General features: G+C 40.2%; 1 protein-coding gene across 14 annotated transcripts in view; it reads right to left on the bottom strand.

Annotated features, from left to right (window-relative positions):
• Positions 1-23,675, bottom strand: part of RBMS3 (RNA binding motif single stranded interacting protein 3) — a 1,589,121-nt gene that overhangs the window by 52,364 nt on the left and 1,513,082 nt on the right. For 11 of the 14 annotated variants that reach the window (XM_070455283.1, XM_070455285.1, XM_070455288.1 and 8 more), the window contains 2 exons: positions 22,234-22,344; positions 14,872-14,919 (listed from right to left, as the gene is read on the bottom strand). In XM_070455283.1, coding sequence (XP_070311384.1) covers positions 14,872-14,919; positions 22,234-22,344 — 159 coding nt within the window. The remainder of the gene's footprint in view (positions 1-14,871; positions 14,920-22,233; positions 22,345-23,675) is intronic. The other 3 variants (XM_070455287.1, XM_070455289.1, XM_070455295.1) reach the window with 1 other exon arrangement.

The raw sequence follows: 23,675 nt of genomic DNA, 5'->3' as shown, positions 1-23,675 counted from the left end.
CTGTGGGTAGACCAAGCCAAAATGTCTCTGACGTTTTGAGCACAGTTGCCTGGAATAAAAATCACTTGTCAATGTATAAGAAATTTTCTATCCTTTCTACTCCAAGCTCAGTGGAATATTAAATCACATGGCTCTCACCCAGAAAGAAAATCCCTACTCCAAGCCATTGTCAAAGCCTGTAACAACACTAAATTCACAGCTACAGTTTCCTTGCAAAATTTTGGCTTAGAGAAATACCATTTGTAGAGGTTTGCTCCAATCCTAGGGGAAGTCTGCAAAAGAAACTGGATTGGGAGGAACGTTTATGAGCGTTAAATTGTGAATATGAACTTTGAACTTCCGTGGGGCCATCCAAGAGAAGGGACACTAGCAGGTGGATTTTTAGGCTTGGAACTCAAACAGAGGTAGGATGAGCAATCTAGATTCGGAGGTCATCTCTATGACAGTTTGAGCTGAGGGAGTAGATGACTGCATTGAGGAAGAAAACAGAGAAAAGCCAAGTGCTCTGGGACCAGCATCCTGAGAAACAGGAAAACAAGATAGAAACAGATCTACACCTTTTTTGAAGCCAAGTAAAGTCACCAATGGATAAATACACAATGAAGAAGATGCATGGGGCTTAGAGAATAATCAATGCTGTAAAACCAAAAGGAAAAATAAAAGGGTTAACATAGATAAAATCAAGAACACACAAGGAAGGTTAACATTGACAAAGAGACGATCATGAACTGACAAAATACAGGAATATAGGAAGAGAAGAGGAATAAAGAAACAGACACTTAAAAAGTCAAGAGAACGCCTTTGTGGGAGATCAGATCAGTTAAGATCTTTAGGGATTTCCTGGGTGGTTCAGTCATGAAGACTCTGCACTTCCAATGCAAGGATGCAGAGGGTGGAGCTTCCATCCCTGGTCGGGGAACTAAGATCCCATAATGTGGCCAAAAGCAAACAAAAAATCATCTCCATCTTCTCATAAAGGAGGAGGTCACCATTCTCTGAGCATAAAATGCAGGACTTGTGTTTGAAATTTGAGATCAAAAGGTTTTAAACAGCCAAAGGAGCATAAATGTAAGGGTCTACAGTTCAGTTCAGTCGCTCACGTGTCTGACTCTTTGTGACCCCATGGACTGCGGCACACCAGGCCTCCCCGGCCATCACCAACTCCCAGAGTTTACTCAAACCCATGTCCATCGAGTCAGTGATGCCATCCAACAATCTCATCCTCTGCCGTCCCCTTCTCCTCCTGCCTTCAATCTTTCCCAGCATCAGAGTCTTTTCAAAGGAGTCAGCTCTTTGCATCAGGTGGCCAAAGGATTGGAGTTTCAGCTTCAACAGCAGTCCTTCCAATGAATATTCAGGACTGATTTCCTTTAGGATGGACTGGTTGGATCTCCTTGTTGTCCAAGGGACTCTCAAGAGTCTTCTCCAACACCACAGTTCAAAAGCATCAATTCTTCGGCACTCAGCTTTATAGTCCAACCCTCACATACATGACTACTGGAAAAACCACAGCTTTGACTAGACGGACCTTTATTGGCAAAGTAACATTTCTGCTTTTTACTATGCTGTCTAGGTCATAACTTTTCTTCCAAGGAGTAAGTGTCTTTTAATTTCATGGCTGCAGTCACCATATGCAGTGATTTTGTAACCCAAAAAAATAAAGTCAGTCACTGTTTCCACTGTTTCTCCATCTATTTGCCATGAAGTGATGGGACTGGATGCCATGATCTTTGTTTTCTGAATGTTGAGCTTTAAGCCAACTTTTTCACTCTCCTCTTTCACTTTCATCAAGGGACTGTTTAGTTCTTTGCTTTCTGCCATAAGGGTGGTGTCATCTGCATATCTGAGGTTATTGATATTTCTCCCGGCAATCTTGATTCCAGCTTGTGCTTCCTCCAGCCCAGTGTTTCTCATGATGTACTCTGCATATAAGTTAAATAAGCAGAGTGACAATATACAGCCTTGACGTACTCCTTTTCCTATTTGGAACCAGTCTGTTGTTCCATGTCCAGTTCTGACTGTTGCTTCCTGACCTGCATACAGGTTTCTCACAAGGCAGGTCAGGCTGGGCTTGTAAAGAGTCAGTTTGTAGAGGACACAGACCCTTCCTCCCAGAGTGACTGTGACGATATTTTACATCAAATCAACCCACCTGATGTGCTCAGCTGATTTCCCTGAACACAGCATGTTCTATCTGTATGTATATTCACTTTTGCATCCACAGTACCTTCCTATACACTCAGTGTATGTGATTAATAAGACACATTCAACCTATCCCATATTTGTGTTTATATTTTATCAAGGCCACTTGATGTTCAGTTATATTTTTGTCAGGCAACATGACAATTGCCCTTTAGATAAGGAAATAATTTATGGAAATTTTCCAAATTATCTTTAATGAGCTGGTAGCTATTAATAAGGGCACAGTATTCCCAATTAAACTATTTTAAGATTATTGACAATCATCAGACAAGAACACACCATGATGAGGGAGGATAAAAGACACAGGGAAGGACATTCTGCACACCTAAAATCAATGAAACCTCCAAGGTGAGCGAGTGCTGCATCTTCACCAACGACAACTCTCGCTCTTCTTTGTTCAACTCACCCACTAGACAACGCTTCACAAGATATCCACTCTTTTGACTTCCTGATAGCATTGATGCAGAAAAAACCATCATTTAAACGTCTACCAAAGTCACACTGCATAAGCTCAAATCCAACCGTAAGCCCCTTCAAATTTCCTCTTCTTAGATGTTCGCCCTTAGATGTAACTTCTCCCTCATTTCTGCAAGTTAATAAATCTTACTTTGCTGAACTATGGTTGCTTTTTGGTCTTATTTTTGCTAGTAGGTTTTACCTTTCCAAAATGAGCATCTCAAAAATCTCAGTCACTGTTTTGTTTTTTTAACTAACTCTGCATACTTGATTTGCTAAAGTAGCTGCTCAGTTATGAATGCAGTTCCCATTCTCTGAATCTGGAGTTCTTTGCTTTTCCAAATTCGATTTTCCTGGGCAGATAGCTGGACTCAGAGCAGGCGCATAGAGTAATTACATTTATGTCTCAGAGACCTGCAGTCTATTACTCTGAGTCCAGCATGGTTTTGCTGCCAACTGAAATATGCTCTTTGCATGTAAATTAAGGGGCCCCATTCTTTTAACATCTTTTCGACTTTTTGTTTTCCATTTTTAGGGAAACCTGATGTAAAGTAATTCTAGTTTTGATATGCAGTATCCAGGTCAAGTAGCTGATGGCTTTTCAATCAATATTTTATCAAATCTAAATTGCAGTGATTACACCAGAGTACACAGTTCAGACAAGTGGGGCAAAAAGACTCACCTGATAAGAAACAAATACTGTTTGTGATGTAGTCCACATTAGCAAAATGTGGTAAAAAAGAAAGAAGCAGCAGTAATATATTGGGTGGCAAATGGACTTTGAAGTGATATAATTTTGGTAGGAATAAATATTTTGTGATCTACAACTTGGGGAAATGAATTATTTCCAATATAAAAATATTTCATGTATACACATATATAATTTTATGTGATTATAAAAATCATATTTATATTTTATAATTTAATATGATCCCAATTTCAAATGTATGATATCACAAGAGACAGGAAGTCTCACATTAAATAAACTGGGAAGATCTTAGGCTGTCTCAAGTGCTGTATGAAGGGAACAGAATACATATAACTTGAAATGTGATTTCAGTGTGAAAAGTGTTAAAGGCAGGAGTCACCTTGCTGTGGAGATGCACCATCTGATAGGCAGATAATAAATTCATAAAAAATTAACAGTGACTTTAGACCACAGGATCACTCAACAAGTCTATGTCATTTCTATAGAAAGATGTGTCATTTAATTCTGCCTTAAATGCCACAGGGTTTAAGATATAATCGTTGGAAGTGGAGACGTTTCTAGAGGTCACCACTGCCCCCACTAATCAGCAATATAATCTTCACGATCACCATTACCCTCATCTTCATAGTAATACACTCATGTTTCCCTGGTATAGAAATATCTCCCTCAAATTGTGCATATTCAAAGACTGTGCTGCCAAAATTCTAGTAAATTATATAAGTTGCAAAGCAACATGTCCAAAAGTTTACCAAAAAACAAACAAAAAAAGAAATTAAAAACACATAATCATTTTATGCATTTTATTCTAGCTTGTATTCATCTAGTGAATATATACTTTTCGAGTCAAAATCCTATTGATTGTTCAACATATCACTGTTTTCACTTTACATTAAGAATATTATTTTCCATGTTGTTAAAATATTTTATAATTTTTATTATATTAATTCCACTTACAATATTATAGAGAAGATATGTATTTAGCTCCTTTAGTATTTCTTCTATTTTTAGATGCTGGGTTTGGAAACGCTATTTTAAAATACTACTCTGGGGACTTCCCTGGTGGTCCAGCAGTTAAGAACCCACCAGCCAACGTAGAGGACCCCTGTTCAATCCCTGGTTCGGAAAGACTCCCAGTGCCATGGGGCAGCTAAGCCCGGGCATCGCAGACTCTGAAGCCTGCACTCTAGGGCCATGTCCCAGAACAAGAGCCACCACGGTGGGAAGCCCGTGCCCCTCGGGGAACTGCAGCCCCTGATCGCAAGTAGAGAACACCCGCCTGGGGCAACAAAGACCCAGCGCAGCCAGAAACAGAGAGAGTGCTTAAAAATACAACTCTGACTCAGTCTATTTATCATGTAAATGTCAGCTTAATGATACTTCAAAGTCCTAACACACTTCCCTGAGTGTGGGAAAGGGAAGAGGAAAAGAATCCTCCATAATTTAATACCTAGGATGAGTCAGGCACTTACTGGGTACTTTGGATGTATCATCTCAATGAATTCCTCTATTAAGATACAGGTAGATGACAATGCATTATTATCTATACTTAAAGACAGGAAAAGTTAGCTTCAGAAAATTTAAGTGGAGGTCATTGTTAAGTAATTATTAAATAGTTGGACTAGGAATCACGTATATCCTCTTGACTCTCAAAGTCATTTCCAGTTATCCTACCATACTTGTTCAGAGCTGCATGTATGTGAATGAACAAAAACAGTGCCTGCTGGCAAATTTTTCAATCAGACCAATACATCATAAAAATCACCTTTCATTTTATCTTTCCACTGAGACTTTCCAGCACTCAAACTTCCCTGAGCCTATTAGCATTTGTTTTACTTATTTTTTACCATAGGAGTTAGAGGTTTTGTGCTTCTAAGTTGGACTTATAAAGGGGTTTATGAAATTAAGGACTGTATTAAAACGCCCAATTAAAAACACCAGCAATTCAATGAACAGTTGAGAGCAAGAGAGAAAACATGGTACCAGGACTAATTTGCAATGAAATGTACCAGATTCCCACCATCCTGACAACCAGGGCCAAAGAGAAATAGACTAAGGCGTGCATTTTACATTGCCAGTTCAGAAGAAGTGTATCATATGAAGCGAGATACTTGCCCAGGCACTGAACTCAAGTAGTGATTCATTGTTTCTTTATAAAGAACACTGGGCAAAATAATGGTCAGTTACCTTCACTGTGGCATCTTGAAAAAGCTAGTGATGTTGCTTAAATGTGTGTGTCATATATCACCCGTCTAAGAAAGAAGTTAAAAATGTTAAAATTCACTCTGAGAAAGCATTTCTACAGGGATGTGCAATTACATGGCTCAGGTATTTTGCTCCCTGATAAACTAATTTAACACAGAGTCTGGAGACATGCTAGCATGTCTGCAGGGCGGTCCCTCTCCCGCATCAGGTGTCTCAAGCCTCTGGCAAGGGCTGCATCCTAAGTCAGTTCACGGTTGGATTCTCTGACAGGAACCTCAAGTGCCCACTTTGTGGAGTTGATTAAAAAGGGAGCAATATGCCGTCAGTGCCAGACGGGCCGAGTCCTGAACATACAATTAGCTTCCTTTAAAATTTGCAGTTGTCTTGGAAATGCTGTCTCTCTCTGTCGCAGTTCTGTAGGCACTGCCTCTTGCTGGCGCCGAAAGTCCTCAGGACATAATCGGCTGTGACCGCGGCATCCGAAGCCCATCACGGCGGGTTCTGCCGCAGATGCACTCCGCTCGCCGCCCTTCCATCGGACGTGTGTGCCGCATCTCCACGTGCACTCGCTCTGACCTCGCCACCCAAGGGCAGACACGGCTCCAGCCCTCCCAGGCCTGCCCTACGCAGTGCTTGTTTTTTAGCCAAAACCAGGAAAGCTGCCCTTCACCGCTGGAGTGCCAAGCAGAACACAATGCTCAGTGATGCCGGCACCAGGGCAAACAGAATCCCTAGTTCTGAGAGATCAGGATAACTTCAGTGGACACAAACCAACCACAGCAGCGACTACAGTACCAGCCCAGGTGGAAGGACAGAGCTGGTTCATACAAACACACCCCAGAAAGTGAAGATGGGATGAGCATGTAAAAAACAAAAATATATACTTAAAGTGTTTTCCTACTTCGGAACTACGGTCAAGCGTGTTGTACAAAGTAAAACTCCAAGAAATATCTCTCTCAGTCCTCATCTCCACCTCTGTCCTTCTGACATTTCACCTGCCTTTCATGAAATTAAAAACACACACAAACCATAATTTTGAAGAAAAAGAGTTTCATGTTCTTATTATGTGGAATGTCAAAAACAGTACTAAATTTGAAAGACTTTGGAAAATACATTGATCAGAGCAGAGGTGGGCAAACTGTAGCCCACAGGCCAATCCCAGTTCCTTGTTTTATAAGGTTTTTTATCTTTTTAAATTTATTTTTAATTGATTGATGATGGCTTTACAATATTGGTTTAATCTGTCATACATTAACATGAATTGACCATAGAGGTGCGTATGTCCCCTTCCTCTCGAATCTCCCCTCTAGGTTATTCCAGAGCCCCAGTTTGAGTTTCCTGAGCCATAGAGCAAATTTCCATGGGCCATCTATTTTACATATGTTAGCGTATATGCTTCCATGCTACTCTCTCCTTTCGTCTCACCCTCTCCTTCTTCTCTCCCGCTCTTGTCCATAAGTCTGTTCTCTATGTCTGCATATCCAGTGCTGCCCATAAAGAAGGTTTGATTGGGATGCAGCCATGCTTATATGTTTATACATGGTCTGTGGCTGCTTTCATCCTGCAGGCGAGTGACTGTGACATATAGCCAACGCCTGGCAAAGCCTAAAATATTTACTTCTGGACTGTTACAGAAAAATAAAACAAAACAAACAAATAAAAACTTGCTGGATTAGAAGATAAGACTTAGGGCTTCCCTGGGAGCTCAGTAGTAAAGAATCCATCTGCCAATGCAGGAGACATGGTTCCATCCCTGATTTGAGAAGATCCCACACGCTGCAGAGAACTAAGCCTCCCTGCCACAGCTACTGAGCCTGTGCTCTCGAGCCCGGGAACCGCAACCGCGGACGCCCTTGCGCCCCTAGAGCCCGAGCTCTGCAACGGAGAAGCCACAGCAATGAGAAGCTCACATCACGACGAAGAGGCAAAGACCCTGATCGCTGTAGCTAGAGAAAAGCCCGTGCAGCAACGAAGATCCAGCACAGCCAAACGTGAGTAAATAAAATAAACACACACACAAAGAAACATCCACTACCGCATTTATCAAGGAATAAATGGCATAGAAGGACATTTTAACAGATTAGGTCAGGCACAGGATTTCATATCCTCCTATCCCATGCCCCCTGCCACCCCCCAAAAAAAAAGCTGAACCAAACGACAGTGAGGGTAACATATCAGAAAAGACCATTTGCACAAGCTCCTGTTAGTTATCGGTTTCTTGAATAGAGCACTAAAAACCGTGGTCCCCCAGGAAAAGTCTTTTAAAATTCATTTTTTGTTGTGTAGGGAACAAAATAAATGCACCAGCGGGATCGCAGGAACAACACGCACAGGCCTGGGTGTCAGTCTTGTACCAACGTCGTTTCAAAGTCCCGCTCTGCGGACGGCTCTTAGGGCGGCTGTCTCACGCTGCGTTTAGTGACAGTTCTTTGTAACTCTGCCCTTTGTTCTAACAGGGGTTAGAACCCCTGTTCTTTGTAGGGCTGTATCTCTATCTTATGCTGTCTAGCTTTGGCTCCTTACAGCTCTATGGGAGTCCAGTAAACATTAGTTGAATGAATGAAGAGATCAGTAGAACAAAGTGTCCTTATTGAACTTATTGAAAAGAAATCAATCAGTACACTTAAACAAATGTGGTTTGGTAATCAGAGTAGATGTATGGAATCTGAGCAAAGAAATGAAACTGATTCTCATGCATGGCTTGTGGGAGCTCTTATAACTGTGTCAGGCCTTTTACAGTAAATGCAATTTAATGGCTAATTGCTGTTAATGGGAGGTACTAATGGACCTAATTTTTAATTAAGAGAGGGGAATCATTTGTAATTAGCTCCTGGTATCCATGAAGACACATGTTTAGAGTTTGAAAAATGGTTTGAAATAGTTTAAACATCTCCTGTTTGAAAAAAATGGCTTTGTTCTTTGAATCAGCTTAAACATCCCCCCACCCCTGCCAAGTTATGGAAGAGTTTTATGAACTAATTCCCACTCAAGAAACAGTACAAAGCTGGGCTGGTAGGGCATCACTGATTCCAAATTAGGGAGGCTTTCCAAAGCAAACAGATGTTACTGACTAGCAGAACAATGTAGGGAAAGCTGCATAATACATTGCTCGGGAATTTGGTCTGAATCTGAGCAAGTCCATGGTGAAGACTTCATTCTTACCCTGAAGTTGGCCAGATGATGACGCTGACTCTTTCCGACCTGTTTTAGCCAGTGTGTAGAAAGCATACAGCAGGGAATCAATGTTCACAAGTTCCATGGGTCACTGTCAGTGCGTTACTTGCTCCTTTTTAATTTTTTTTCCAAACACAAACTCCAATTCTGAATTCTAAGGTTTTCAGAAAAGGAGAATGAATTTGGGTTCCACTTTGGGTCATTCTCTGTTCATAGTCTAGGCTCCCCTGGTGGCTCAAATGGTAAAGAATCTACTTGCAATGAAGGAGATACTGGTTCAATCCTGGGTCAGGAAGATCCCCTGGAGAAGGAAATGGCAACCCACTCCAGTATTCTTGCCTGGAGAATTCCATGGACAGAGGAGCCTGGTGGGCTACAGTCCACGGGATCACAAAGAGTTGGGACACTACAGAGCTTTTCACTGTTCATAGTAATCTTTTGTTTGATTACATCACGATGCCTTTCTAGGAAATTAAGTTCAAAGCAACTGAAATAAACATTTGACAACAAATTATCTGTAGTTCTCATAGGTTTCTCATAAAATCCAACCATGGACAGAAAAAAAATGAGGCTTTACTCTTTATTTTTAAATAGGAGGATCTTTTAGAGAGTTATAATTGTATGGAAAAGAAACATTGAAAACAGAAGAGACTCATGAGTTTGCATGAAAATGTAGGTCCAACCTTCTTGTTCTCTGTCCTTGAAACAAGCAGGATAAAGTGTAGCATAGGCTTGGGCAAGGAGAAAGCAAAGAAATCAGAGACTCCCATCTCTCAGACATCAGGCATGTTCTCTGGACATCACCACTCCGGCTTTAGCTCTATTCTTCCTCAATTATTGTTAGTTTGGTTTTTTTTTTGTTATTGTTGTTAATGTGTTAACTGTTTAACTATTCACCTTAGACTCTTCCTAAACAAAGAGATCTTCAACCATGTGTTTGATAAACTTATTCAAATCTACATTAAAGTAACTTTACAGTTGCTGAAATAAAAGATCCATATCCTCCTAAAATCACTTCACGTATCATGATGATACACAAATCACACTCTGAAAAATACTAATCTGGTTTAGTTTCCTGCCTTTAATTAGATGTATACTCCAAATGCTTACCCCCCCTACCCCCCAAAAAATACACACTTGACTCTTAAAAATTGAGAGAGGTCAAGTCTTCAGTGATTAACCTACATCTTATTAGTGTCAAAAAGCAAAACAAAACCTAGACACACAGAAATACTCCACTTAAATACCAGCTTCTTATGCTTATGTATATCAATTTCCTTAACGTCCAACCAGCTTCACCTTAAGTCCACCTTGTACTCCATGACCTGGACTTTGCTGAGAATAGTTCATTATCCAAAGTCTTAAGCCCAAGTATTGTATTTCTGACCACTCTGTACACCTTGTTGGGACCTCTAGTCTCTGTCTTCCTTGCCATCTCCTCTACCACCTCTTACTGCCTTTTCTGCTCTTTCTATTCAACCTAGAAACTAGTTTATCACTCTGTCACTCTCTCGCCAGTAACATCAGCACACGCTGCCCTTTTTTCCCCCTTCATTTGGTCAAACCTTAGCCCTGGATTAATCCACCTGTCTGCCTTCCTGGCAAGTGAGCTCTGCAGAGGAGAATCACACACCATCCCAGACTGCTATTACAAAAATCTGTAGGCTATAACTTCCAGTGGAGCCCCACTCCTGGATCCTCAAGCTTTCCTTGTATTGCCAGCTGGCCTTTGGGCTTTCTTACTCTACAGTTTCCAAATCTCTGTCATCCTTAAGTTCTTTACCATGCTATTTCACACTCAACTCTCAGAAGGTGTCACTCAAAACTTCACAGAAAGAAAACAGAACCCTAGGAAGGACCATAGAGAAGTGAGTCAGACAGAGGAGTCCGGCGCTTGTCCCGCTCACATCCTTATGGGACAGTCACTGTCTCTGCCCTTCCCCTTCAAACTGCCCTACCAGACTGGCTAGCAACCTCAGTCTCACAAAATCCAGCAGCTTCTTTTCTAAACTTATTTCCCTAGACAGGCTTCTCTTGAAATCCTCTCTTGCTGTGGCTTCTTCAGAAAGCTCATATTCTTGGTTTTCCTTATGTTTATGGTTGTCTTTTCCAATCTTTATTTTAGGTTCCCTTTTCTGCCCATTCCTTATTTTCGATGATCTGCGTACTTCTCTCCACTCTAAGCACATTCTCTGGGTGTCATGGCTTACTTCCATGATGATTACTCCAAAACCCATTTCTACCTAGGAGCTCCAGATACCCACATCCAAATAGCGATCCATTATCTTCATTTAGGTGCCTCACTGACATCTCAGACTCAATGATGCTGCACTCAGCCTCTTTCCTGCCAAACTTGATTCTCTTTCCTCTGGTTCAGAGCTCAGCAAGTGATCCTTCAAGCCTCTGAGTTGCTAGGAACTTAAGAGCCTCCTTTAATTCCTTCTTCTCCTCCTACTCTGACATCCAACCAGTTATCAAGTCCTGTGTATTCTACCTCTGTCAAATTTGTCAAATGTGTCAACACTCCATCCTTATTCCCACATCTTGAGCACATATCAGCTTGGTTTTGTGCTTGGGTCCTTGAGCTCTGGTCCCCATTTTCCAGCTCTGTCTCTCTCCAGTGCATTCTTCACCCTATATCCAGAGGGATCCCATTATTCTCCAACTTAAACTTCAGTTTACATCTATTGCCACCAGGATGGAGCCAAGCTACTGTAGCTAATGATGCTGCTCCAGCTTATTTCTCAGGAAACATTTTCTCTACTTCAGTTTCTCTTTAAGCATCCCTGTCCTATTGAGGCATCTGAAGTTCCCTGAATTCACCAAGTCCTGCCACCCATGAGCTTTTTATACACCACCCTGTTGACCTGAAACTCCTTCCCACTCCACTATTGTTCACTAGACTAATTCCCATGTGTCCCATGTCTCCATTCAGAGGTTCCTCCCACTATTTATGACTTCAACTGTGGGTCAGTTTTCTCTTTGTATCCACATAGCATCTTATAACAAGAATGATCAGCATAGTTGTTGCTAATAATACTTGTGTTAGTCACTCAGTCATGTCTGACTCTTTGTGACCCCATGGACTGTAGCCTGCCAGGCTCCTCTGTCCATGGAATTCTCCAGGCAAGAATACTGGAGTGGGTAGCCATTCCCTTCTCCAGGGGATCATCCTGATCCAGGGATAGAACCCAGGTCTCCTGCATTGCAGGCAGATTCTTTACCATCTGACCCACCAGGGAAGCCCGCTTGAGCACTTATTTAATGCCAGAATCCCTAAGTCAACTACATATTTTACCTCATCTAATGCTTACAACACCCTTACGAGGTAATTAATACTTCCTCAGATAAGTAATCCAAGCCACAGAGAACTTAAATAATTTTCCCAAGTTTCAATGACTAGTGAGTGCTCCAAGTTGATTCTGAACCTAGGTTATCTTATTGAAGATTTTACAAACTTAAACATAATATATTTGTCCCTATGGAAATACTTATGACACTGTGTTGTAATCACTCACTTGAACCTAACTTCCTAATTGGACCTTAGACTTTTTTTTTTTTTGGACCTTAGACTTTTAGAAGGAAGTTGTAGTCCTAGCACCCAATACATAGACTGTCATACGGTCATACATACTTTTCGATAAATACAAGAAAAAGGTGGCATGTGGTTCAAAGACAAAAGAGTCCTTGCTGAAAATCAGATTTACCCTGATTACCCTGAGATCACCCTTCAGCATCTGCCATCATGACATTTTTTCCTCCAAAATACCAAATCACTTTCAGTCATCTAATTACCCCATACAGTTTCATTTCCTGTACATTTCATGTATGTTTCCCACGCTTGTCCAACTGGTAAACTCATATTCATCCTTCCAAATCAAGCTCAGAATTCACTTTATTCCTGAGAGTTTCCAATCTTCATTTCAGCATTCAGAGGGTGGTCAAAAAATGTTTGATATATTGAATGAACAAAATTAAGTTGAGTTTTGTTTCTGTAGGTTACCAGAGAGATATCTCAAGCTCCAATACATCATGATGCTTTAGTTGACTCCTGCAATGGCCAAGAATCAATCACTATTCAAGTTGTCCAACACAAGCATACTGGGATTCATTTCAAGAGGATATCACAGCACCTTATGCCTGTTTCACTTTCCTGAAATGGTTAAGGGTTTGGCAAAGGATATGTCATTTTTCAAATGTCACTTGAGTGGTTCCCACCAGACAAGTCACAAACATTTTAGGAAGGCAAGTCTGTTTTCATTTAGAGATAGATTAAAGAGGCCAAAGAAGTCTGTGTAAATTTATAAGATGTCGAACCACCAACTCAATCTCCTCAGGGGAAAACAACTGCAAAAATCTCCCAAAATGTTCTTTTTCCTGTCACTTCTGTTTTAGTCCCCTTGTATTCCACCGAGATCTTAGCACTTGTCTTAGTCTAGTGATATCATATCTGAGCTTTCTGACTGTTCTACGTAACATGTGTCTTATTCCTCAAGCACACACCAAACCGCAGATGAGCTTGCTCAGAGCACTGCTTTCATCAAGTCGCTTCTCTGCTCTTGGTGGGCTCTCTTGGTGGTGCCTGACTGTGAACCAGGTGGGAACTCTGAGTCTAGAGATGCCACCTGCTGTCTTTCCATAATTGATTTGTGTAGAGCCTGACCCATGGCCCATCTCTGGTAAGTGCTTTTGATGTTTTCATTGCTTTTCCATTGTGTTATTGAAAGGGAAATCAGAAATTCTAGTTGAAGGAAAGTTCCATTTTGTGTCTTTCATTATTATCAATATTGGCAAATTACTGAGAGCAGATGCCTCTTGTTAAACAAAGACATCACGTGTTAAGCACAGTAAACATGTAAAGCACAGGCTGAACATGTTAGAGAAAGCATCTTCTCAGGGGTCCCCTAATCCTAAATAAAACCAGTGTGTGAAGATGTAACAGGATATTTTCATTAACGATAACTTATAGAGGTTTCCAGGAGGGCCAAAGTAACTTCACAGCTGAAAGCTAAGTCATTGCTTCTCCACTGAACTAAGAGGAGTATTCAGCTATAAGCATAATCAAACAAATCCACAAGACACGAGAAGAGGATTATCCTGCAGACACCCGGTCCAGCATGCCAGGTGGCCAAGAACATGAGGTTCTCTGCTTGGAAACCGTCACTCTGTTGCCAGACTGTTGCCCCCTGGGTTCCCCCATTCTATTTCTGGCCTTCATCTCTTGTGCTGTCTCTTCACTGCCCTTTCTTGGTTTAGATTTTATGTCCTCAACATCTGACACATCAAAGGATTAGAGAGTTCAAAGCCCTTCTTGCTGCCAGTATTTTACTTAGTTAAAATCAACAAAAATGAAAAATTGTGCCCATTTTCCTCTCTGCAAGAAACCAAACTTCAAAATTAAGATGAAAGCATAAGATCCATGCAATTCAAAATTCAAACTCATGTCTTCACATCCATATGCTCTATTATGAACTGCACTACTGGATTTTATGGAGCAACTTTAATATCGCTGATTAAATATGCTCAAGACACTGCTAATGCATTCTCAAATCAACCTTGGCCACTTTGGAGTAACATAGAACATTGGCAGCTTTTCTTTAATATCCCAAATACCATTTTTGGAACAAATTTGAAGTTTTGATTCATTCAACAATTATATTGAGCACCTACTATATGTCAGATACTATGCTGGGTGCAGAACAAGCAAAATGGGATGATTTTCTGATTTCAGAAGAATTCCAGTCTCTAAAGCAGTGCTTCTCAAATTATTTTTATTCACCTGAGCCCTCTTTTGATTAACTTAAATATCCTTCTCCTGCTTCCCAGAAAGTCTAGTGAATATCCCAACACCGAGAATCACTGATACACAGACTCCAAGACCAAATGTCTTTGAGCCTTTACTTTTTGTTTCAAAAGCAACATATTTATTTTGCATACACAAACTGGATTGGAATATTAAGTATTATTTTTTGAACCGCATATGCGAATCGCCCACCCCAGAACTGAAATTCAAGTGCCTACTTAGCATCCGTGTTTGAGAATCACTGCTTTAAAGAGTTTTGGAGAAAACCAGGCAAGCTCCCTCTCTCCCATCCAATCAAGTCTTAAAGGAATTAGAATTTTCCTACCTGACACAACAGCTGGTGGAGTATCATAATCCTGTCTTGGGACTGAATCTTTGAATGAAAAGAGCATGAGAAAGAATGCAATGAAGTCCAAAAGAAAATAAAATAGAATCTTAGCTCTACAACTTGGAAGTGCTCGCTGTATGTCACGCGGTACCTAAGGCGCCTGCCTTGAAGCCCTAGGGTGCTACGCCCTCCTAGTTGACAGCTGACACAGTGATCCCCCAACAACCACCACTCTGGACATGTCATTAGGCCCCATGTGACCTGCAAGGACAGCATTGTCTGACCCAGATATTGTCATCTTCCTCTTTCGTAATTTTGGTCCCTCCCTTGGGTCATCAATGTGAGATTGGTACCCTCTCTGGCTGACACCAAGGCTGCTCATCAGGAAGGGGCTGGGAGCACAGTATGAAACCCCAGTCATGGAGAACAAAAGAAATAACTATAATTTTAAAAGAAATAAGTGAAAAATTGGCACATTCCCCAAATCTCTGGAGGCTGACATGTTTTGAAGCTAAAATTTTGTTATTGACCATTTCTCTCCGGCTCTGTTCCCAGGGATGGTCGATCGAGACCGAGGAGCCTCATGTGCTAGAACCATCAAGACAGAGACAAATAGAAATGAATCTATTCAACAAATGGCCACTGTCTTTTTCCAAAGTATCATAACATTAGAGGTGCCAATAGTAGATCAGGGTTAATTAAACAACTAGATACCCATTTCAAAACTTGAGATGATGCAGGACCAAATATAACACTATAAAAAAAGAGGCTTTGCCTTCATACCATTTCTTTAGTCAGAGATCTCATATAGCAAAGTGGGACATAGCTTATGGCTCAAGGCCCCCACTTCTAAAAATGGACATTTCTCATTTAGTTCCAGCTCCCCTTGGAGGGGTAAGCTGTGTAAAAGGGACCGGGTATTGCAAAATATACTGCCCAAACATGATTAAATAGATGTGCTTGCGAGACCCTTATTCCATTCATATGATCATTATTCCATTTAGAAAATGAATTCCATTCAAACTTTATTTTTCCACCTACTTGTCACTTAATTTGGACCATCACAAATTTCTCCATTTCATCTCCCTGACACAAAATGACAATGTTGATCACTCTCTCATGAGTGAATGGTGTGTGAGAAAAGAGAAGTTGAACAATGCGAGGCGAGCCAGGCAAGCATTGATCAAAGATCCAAATGCAAGTAAACCTTCAATACAAGTTATTCTGTTTCTCACAACACTTATGTTAACCTAGTGACTTGATTATAATCCCTAAATCTAGAATCTATAAACATCATTTTCAAAGGGTCTCCAAATATTTTATTAATAGCGGTAGTAAAATTCTAAGTATCTTAAAAAAAAAACTAACTGCATATTATTACTACAAACAAGACTACTATGACACTAATCATTTTTCAAGAACATATTTATAACATTTCAAAATGGATAAAAAAGTCATGCTCATTGTTGAATACTTGGAGAATGTAGAAAAGGATCATGATTGAAATAGAAACTCTCCGTAAGCCCACCACTCAGAAACCAATCCCACTTGTTTGTATTTGTTACAGCCTTATTTCACAAGTATTTTTTCATAGTTGATATTATACTCCACACGTGCAAATTTACATCCTGCTCTTTTGATTGAACATGAGAAATAATCCTTCCCCTAATTATTTTATATGCTTATAATTTCATGCTGCATTGCATTCTGGTTTATGGATGGGCTATGATTTATTTAATCATCCTTTCTTACTAAAGATTACAATAAACAATGGGCTGAATATTTTAAAGATATGGTTTTTGTTATACTAGAATATTTTCATAGAATAGGTGCTCAAGACTATAGCCACTGGGTTGGGGAAGAAAGTGTTTATGGTGAGTCTTGTGGGCCCACCCTGGTCTCCAGTTCACACATTTATAAATTTGGATTCCAACCATCAGAGTACCATGACTGAGACTATGTATCTCCCGACACCTTTGTCAGCGATGTGCATTATTTTAATAACTTTATTTAATGAGTTCCTTGTGTGTGTGTGTGTCTGTGTGTATTGGGTTAATTTACTGTTCAGTTATTTTTCAACTATCTGATCACATTCTTTGGCATTTTAAATACTGGGAACTTTGTATTTTTAGCTAATTTATTGGAATTCAGAATCCATTTTTTTTAAACAGTGAAAGCTTGCCTTACTATTTGTAAATAAACTTTCCTAAAACTAGACTTTCACTGAATGCCTACTTGTCTATTGTTTACACTGTAAGACTAACTTCAAAACCTCACTTGTCTTAATAAGACTAAACAAATTTTTAAAAGCTATTCCCTTTCCTCTATACTTTCTTTCTTGTATAACCATTTTTAACTGATTGATACTTTTCCTGAAAAATCATCTCAGGAGATGTACTCATGATCACTTACAAATTTATGATACTCTTTCCTAATCATGAGTCCATTTAACATCATGTATTGGTTTTTACCATTCTGCCTCAATGCTTATATTCCTGGATGATAATTGAAAGAATTTAAAAGCATAATGGGAAGGATGATGCCACTGAAAACTGTGAGAGAACTGTGCTGAACAAGTCAAGAACAATTACAAGATTATCTTTGTGTGCCGCTAGGATTATGCCACCAGAATCCAATGATGTCACAAGTCACCAGTGGTTTGCAGACACAAACAGAACTGCAGATAAGGAGCCTGCAGAACAAAACCTTTTTATTTCTTTCAACAGATTCTGGTGACATTGGAAGCCACTGGTGACCACCAACTGAACAAATGAAAAGGAGATAAGAAACTTGTAAAACAAGATTGTCATGCAATCTGGAGGTTCTCATAACAGTAAAAACCCCCAGTGGTTGCTGCTAAAGCTTACAATAGACTGATAAGAAATTATGGGTAACAGGGCTTCGGTTCTTGAGGGAATCCTGTGACAAAAAATAAACAAAGGCAGAAAAAGCTAGAAAATTCTTCAAGGTCAGCAGAGCCCTGGAATAAAACAGTTACACTGCTTGCATAAAATTCATCTTTCTTCTAAGGCCTGCAGATTCTGTCCAGCTTAGAAAAGAGGTAGGGGATTGAATGATAAACATTTGAGGTGGCAAATGGTAGAAAAATGGTTAATTAAACTACATGGCATCCATTTTACAATGTGGGGTTCTGGGGGACCAAATATATTTAATTTGATGGAAAAGAAAAAGTCTTTGACTCAGTATACTTCTGTTACCCAGGGATCTTAGGAAAGAAAGTGGGACAGAGCGTCAGGCCCCCCTCCTGAAAATGGAGAGTTCTACGGTAGCTCCAGGTCCTATCAGCAGTGAACGCTGCCTCCTTAGGTTATCCTCTGGACTCTCTGCTCTGCCCCTGGACACTATGTCTGGAGTTGAGGTTCCTGCCTTAATCTTGACATGGCCCTGTTCACACCTTGTTTTGCAGAATTGCAGTGACCTCAGATGTCTGAAAGCCTCTGGAAAATAACAGTAGGAGAGAGACATGGTTGAAGACTTTCAGGTTGCCTGGCTGGGGCAACACAGCAGGGAATGGAGTAAGTTGAGATGGGAAACAGGAAAAAGAGTTAGGGGACTATTATACTTCATCGAGCGAGGTCCAGGGCGGAGCCTCTAGGATGTGGAGGTGAGAATGCAACTGACAGATGTCTGCGGGACCTGAAAAGTAACTGTCTGTGGAGGGGATTAAGGAGAAAATGGTCTATGCTGGGTCCTGGGTATGATGCTGGACTTCCAGGGTGAGTGGCCACGGGACCAGCTTGAGGGGGAGTAGGAGCGGGGCCCTATACAAGAAAGGCTCAGTGGGGAGGAAGCTCGGGAGGCTCCTTTGGGTTGTGCTGACTTTGAGATGTTGGAAGGGAGGGTCACATGGAAATATTTAGCAAGTGCTGGGAAATGAAACCAGAATTCTGAGATGAGGTTAGCCCTGGGGACTCAGATAGCAGAGTCTTTGGCATAGAAGGCAGAGTTCAAAACCGTCCAGGTGGAGGAGTTTGCTTAAGGAAATCACGTATGAATGAGGAGCTAGTTTAAAAACTTACCCATCAGCCTAGGAGAGAAAAGAGGAAGCAGTGGCCAGAGAGGTCAGAGGAGAACCAAGAAAACCTTGAGCAGGACTTACAACTGAGAGCTCTCAGGACCAGCTGGGTCCAATATTCAAATATAGGGAGATTTCCCGTTAAAATCGAGACAGTTAGCTTATCTAGTTCCAAGAACTAGAGGGTGGGCCACTTGGGGCCTGTATGCCCATGTGGTTATAGCATCTGGATTGGGTCTGGCTGCCCTCTTTGGAAGAGGAACTGTGTTGCCGGCTGCCAGAGGCAGCGTCTTGCTACCTACTCATCCAACATGCAGGCAGAGCTCTTACGATGACTTCATTCAAAACTATCTCTAATTTAAAATATATTTCCAGTATTGTGGGTATTTATATTACACGGCTATGTGTGACATAGGTAAATACAGACCAAATTTGATGATATATTGCCAGGATTTGGGGCTTGGGCTTAATCAGCTTTATTCATTAATGTGGCTTGGCTGGTCTCTGTACCTTTTGGGTTTACAGCCTGAAAGAGTATGTTAGAAGCTATGGAAGCGGAAACTGGGAAAAAAGTAAGTTACATCAAATGAAACAGAGCAGCCAGGGAGTTGAGCTGTGGACTTGACAGTGTCCGACATCCTCTGGTGACCTGGACAAGTTAGGAGCCACTGGAGGGAGAGGGTGGGGGTGTGGCTCCTTTGAGAAGCATCTGCTGGGTAGCGACACATTGTATTGTGTATGTTTACATATCTCATCCCACTGACACACACACCTCTGGCATATAAGTATCATTCTTCCACTTTGCAAAAGAGAAAGTAGAAGTTCAGAGAGGTTAGGTAATCTGTCTGAACATGCACAGCTAATAAGCAGCAGAGGTAGGTTTTAAACTCAACTTTAATCTCAATACCAACTATTCTTTCCATGACATCAGGCCACCTTCCCAGCAGTGGATGAGGTGTATTGAAAATACGTGATAAGGTGGTGAAACTTGATTAAAGAGAATCAACCTTAATTGCATAAGAGCTACTTCAAATGCCAATCAAAAATTTAGATAAAATGAATCTATGATATCAGAGTAAAGAGTGACAGCTTAAGAAACAAGTATAACTTCATGCTGGACACTCAGCATTGTCAGTGACATTTTGTGGAATAAATATACAAATTAATACTGTTTGTACTCTGCCTTTTCCAAACCTTATGAAACTTTAAACTTAAACAATAATTTATACAAAGCTTATTATGTATTTAAGCATTAGTACAAATGTGAAGGAGAAAAATAATTTTTTAAAAAGCTAGAAGAAATTTGATGTTAAATATAAGCCACATGCTTAAACGTTTGCTTTCTAAGAGGAAAGAGTATATATCAATTATTGAATAAGTTGGCTATTACCAGCTGGGCAAAATTGTATTCTTGTTGAAAATGCTCAAATACTAGCCATAATATACATTAGAGAATCAATAACTATTGTAATTGTGAATTCATGCTCTATAATTGAGCTTATTTTTCAGTTGCTCAAAGGATTCAGTCATGTTCTCAATTAACATTTTTTTTCTAGTTTCCAAATTTGCATTTCAAGAAGTCAGCAGGCTTTGCTTCTGATTCCAATGAGTAGAATTTAAAAAGTGTTTTCTTTTTATGCTTTGCATTATAATCCTCCTCACTTATCAGATTTGTCATTCGATTGCAGTAAAAGTGTATTAGATCATTTATTCATAATTTGTGAACATTTAGGAGGGGAAATGGAAATCAACAATAGGGCATGAGAAACTTCAGGCCTTCCAATACTGTCCTGGGATCTGCTTTGTTAATGAGCAAAGTGACTCCAAAAAAAAAAAAAATCACACATTGCTAAAAGCTACAGAAATAGTATCTTTAAATTCTTCATTCCTAATGAAAATTAGCTGAACCATGTTGCAGAATGAAACATAGTCATAGACATGACTTTTAAAAGTCTGGTTCAGAAACCTAAAGAATCATCTGATTGAGTCTAAGCCTTCGGACACACGAGGTATCAATGACTGCTTTTTATAGGTTCAGCAATGGAGGCCTTCCAGGTGGGTACTTTATGTCAAAAAATTAAATTTCTTTATTGAAACTATGGGACTCTTTCTGTTAGGTATATTGACATTCCTCCTACTTAGAGCAGATTATTGAGGCCTCAGTGGACATGTCAGAAGCTTCTTATATCCTCAAAAGCCTGAGAGTCAACATCTCTGTGCAGTAAACAAGCCATTGCTTTAAGGTAAATCTCCAATATAAAGTGAATGTACCTAGTGTACATGGGTGTTTGGAGATGATGTCAGTGTGACTGAGGGGAATCACAGGAGTGGTGACCATGAGATATACAAAGTCACAGAGGCTTATGGCTTACAGCTTATAGCGCCCTGTGCTCAACATTTCAACTGTATGAAGAGGGACATTGAGACCAGGAGACTGTCTCACAGTATTGAAGCTGTCTCGCTCGGAAGATATGTCTTGTTTTTCGTCCTCTTTAAAAATAACAAAATTATCTGCATTAACATTTATGAAAAATAAAAACTGTTATAGGGGAGATTGGTTTTACAGTTTTTATTGTTTCTATAATGAACGAAATTGCAATATTCCATGTTGTATTGGACCTGTGCCCTCTTGACCACTTGGGGAACTGTCTTCAAAAAGACTTTTTAAAAAACAAAGTTTTGCCAATGATTTCAAATACCTTGTTGATACAAAAGTAAGGCTGCAATGGACATTTCTTGATATATTTTGTTTCCTAAGAAAAAATAATGGCTAATCAAAAACTTCCTGACCTATAAATACATCAGGTACATTAGATTCCTTTCCTTTTTTTTTCAACATCACCTATGTAGACATATTTGAAAGAAAGATGAAAATAAATCAGTTATGTGAGGTTCTCAATTACATTTTGTTGCTACAAACATTGAAAGCAAATAAAAAACCCCGTGTATTAGCTATAATCAAAGTTGGCTCCCCTCTTGGGAATAACCTGGGGCTGCTGTGAGCTGAAATCATAAACACCTAAGAAGGGAAAACTAGGCTCCAGTGTATTCAGTTACGAGGTCTAAAGCAGACATACCTGGGGCATGGCATCATTAGAACTTTCTGTAAGTCAAATTTAAACGCAGCAAAGTAGAACCTTCAGCCTTATCAATGTGAGTACACGTGCCCCAGAACTGTGCACGCAGAGTGCGGTATATTCATACTGGGACCTAAAAGGCGGGTTCGTCAGGGGTGCAGAATCCACTCTGATGATGTTGCCGATAAGAACAGAAAGCATTGCCTCTTACTGATGAAATCCAAGGAAACAAACTCTGCAACTCACCGTTCCTGTGGTACCCAACGAAAGGTGGTTCATCTGCTGTGTCAGGGGGCCCATCATGTTTGCTGGCTGCATTGACATCGGATGATCCATCGCTGGCGTAATCACAGCACCCTACAAGCACACACAATGTCCATCTGAAAACATGTCTCATAACGAGGGAAACTTACAAAAATAAGTGCAGTAAACTGCATTATCACACATGCTTCTTACTGAAAAGTCTACACCGAACCCCATATGATTTTTACATCCATCCGTGTCATCCTGTGCTTCTCTAAATATAAAAGAATATAAATATTTCTCTTGATACTGAGTAAGACTTTTAGCTTCTATCATTTACCCATGATTTATATAGAGAATTCTTGATCACGTCAATACAACCTTCCACCAGGGGAATAATGCCGGTCCACACGGGCTTCCTAACCAGATATCTTTAAAGGACATATTCAAATCAATGTAATGCTATAAAAATCAAAGTTACTGTCTCCCATATTTTCTCCTCATCTTTTGACCTACTTTGGTTTCTCTATCTGTGCTTTTAACACAAGACAGAAGACACAGAATTCTGTTCAATGCTGGACAAATGCAACGCAGCAAAAGTTTTTTAAAACGCAGAAATATCAAGTGTTTCATCAGGTGTTAGGAAGGGCCTACATCTAGAATGTGCCCTTTGATTTATCATAACCGTCAGCAATGCGAGAAGTAATAGACGTTTTAGAAAGCTTCTGTCCATACATAAAGTGTCACATGGCCTGTGAAGCGCAGAGCCAGGCCTTACTGCCTTCTCTTATTTTCCTCTCTCCTCTTCTGCCTTAATTGACTAACTTAGGGTTTCCTGGCGGCTCAGACAGTAAAGAATCTGCCTGCAATGCCGGAGACCCAGGTTTGATATCTGGGTTGGGAAGATCCCCTGGAGAAGGGAATAGCAACCCACTGCAGTAATCTTGCCTGGAGAATCCCATGGATGGAAAAGAACCTGGCGGGCTACAGTCCATGGGACTGCAAAGAGTCAGACACGATCGAGCGACTAACACACACAGAGAATGGAGCGATCTTTTTAAAAAGAAATTGAAAAGTTGGGGTTGGATGGGATTTTTGAGATTATCTAATTCCAATGCTTTATTTTAAAGGTGATAATAAAGGCAGAAGCTCATGCTAAAATAGCTCATTTAAACATCCAGTGAGTCGGACATGACTGAGCGACTGAACTGAACTGAGCTGAGTAGTAAAATGATTATGAATCTGAATGTCATTTTTTCTGTAAACTTGATATTTCTATGTGACTTTTTCCTCTATAAGTAAAAATTTTGAAGAAATAAAAATAGGACAGACAGGTTCATGTGGATGACAGGATCTCAGTACCTAAAGTAATTGCCCACAAGCACACATGTCCTAAAATGCCTTGGCTCAGAATAATCAGTTTCTCACAATATTATTCAAATCTA

The sequence above is a fragment of the Odocoileus virginianus genome, chromosome 26 (assembly GCF_023699985.2).
Source record: "Odocoileus virginianus isolate 20LAN1187 ecotype Illinois chromosome 26, Ovbor_1.2, whole genome shotgun sequence".
NCBI classification, from domain to species: Eukaryota; Metazoa; Chordata; class Mammalia; order Artiodactyla; family Cervidae; genus Odocoileus; species Odocoileus virginianus.
Note: the sequence above shows the minus strand (reverse complement) of the source record. Positions and strands in the feature narration are given on the sequence as shown.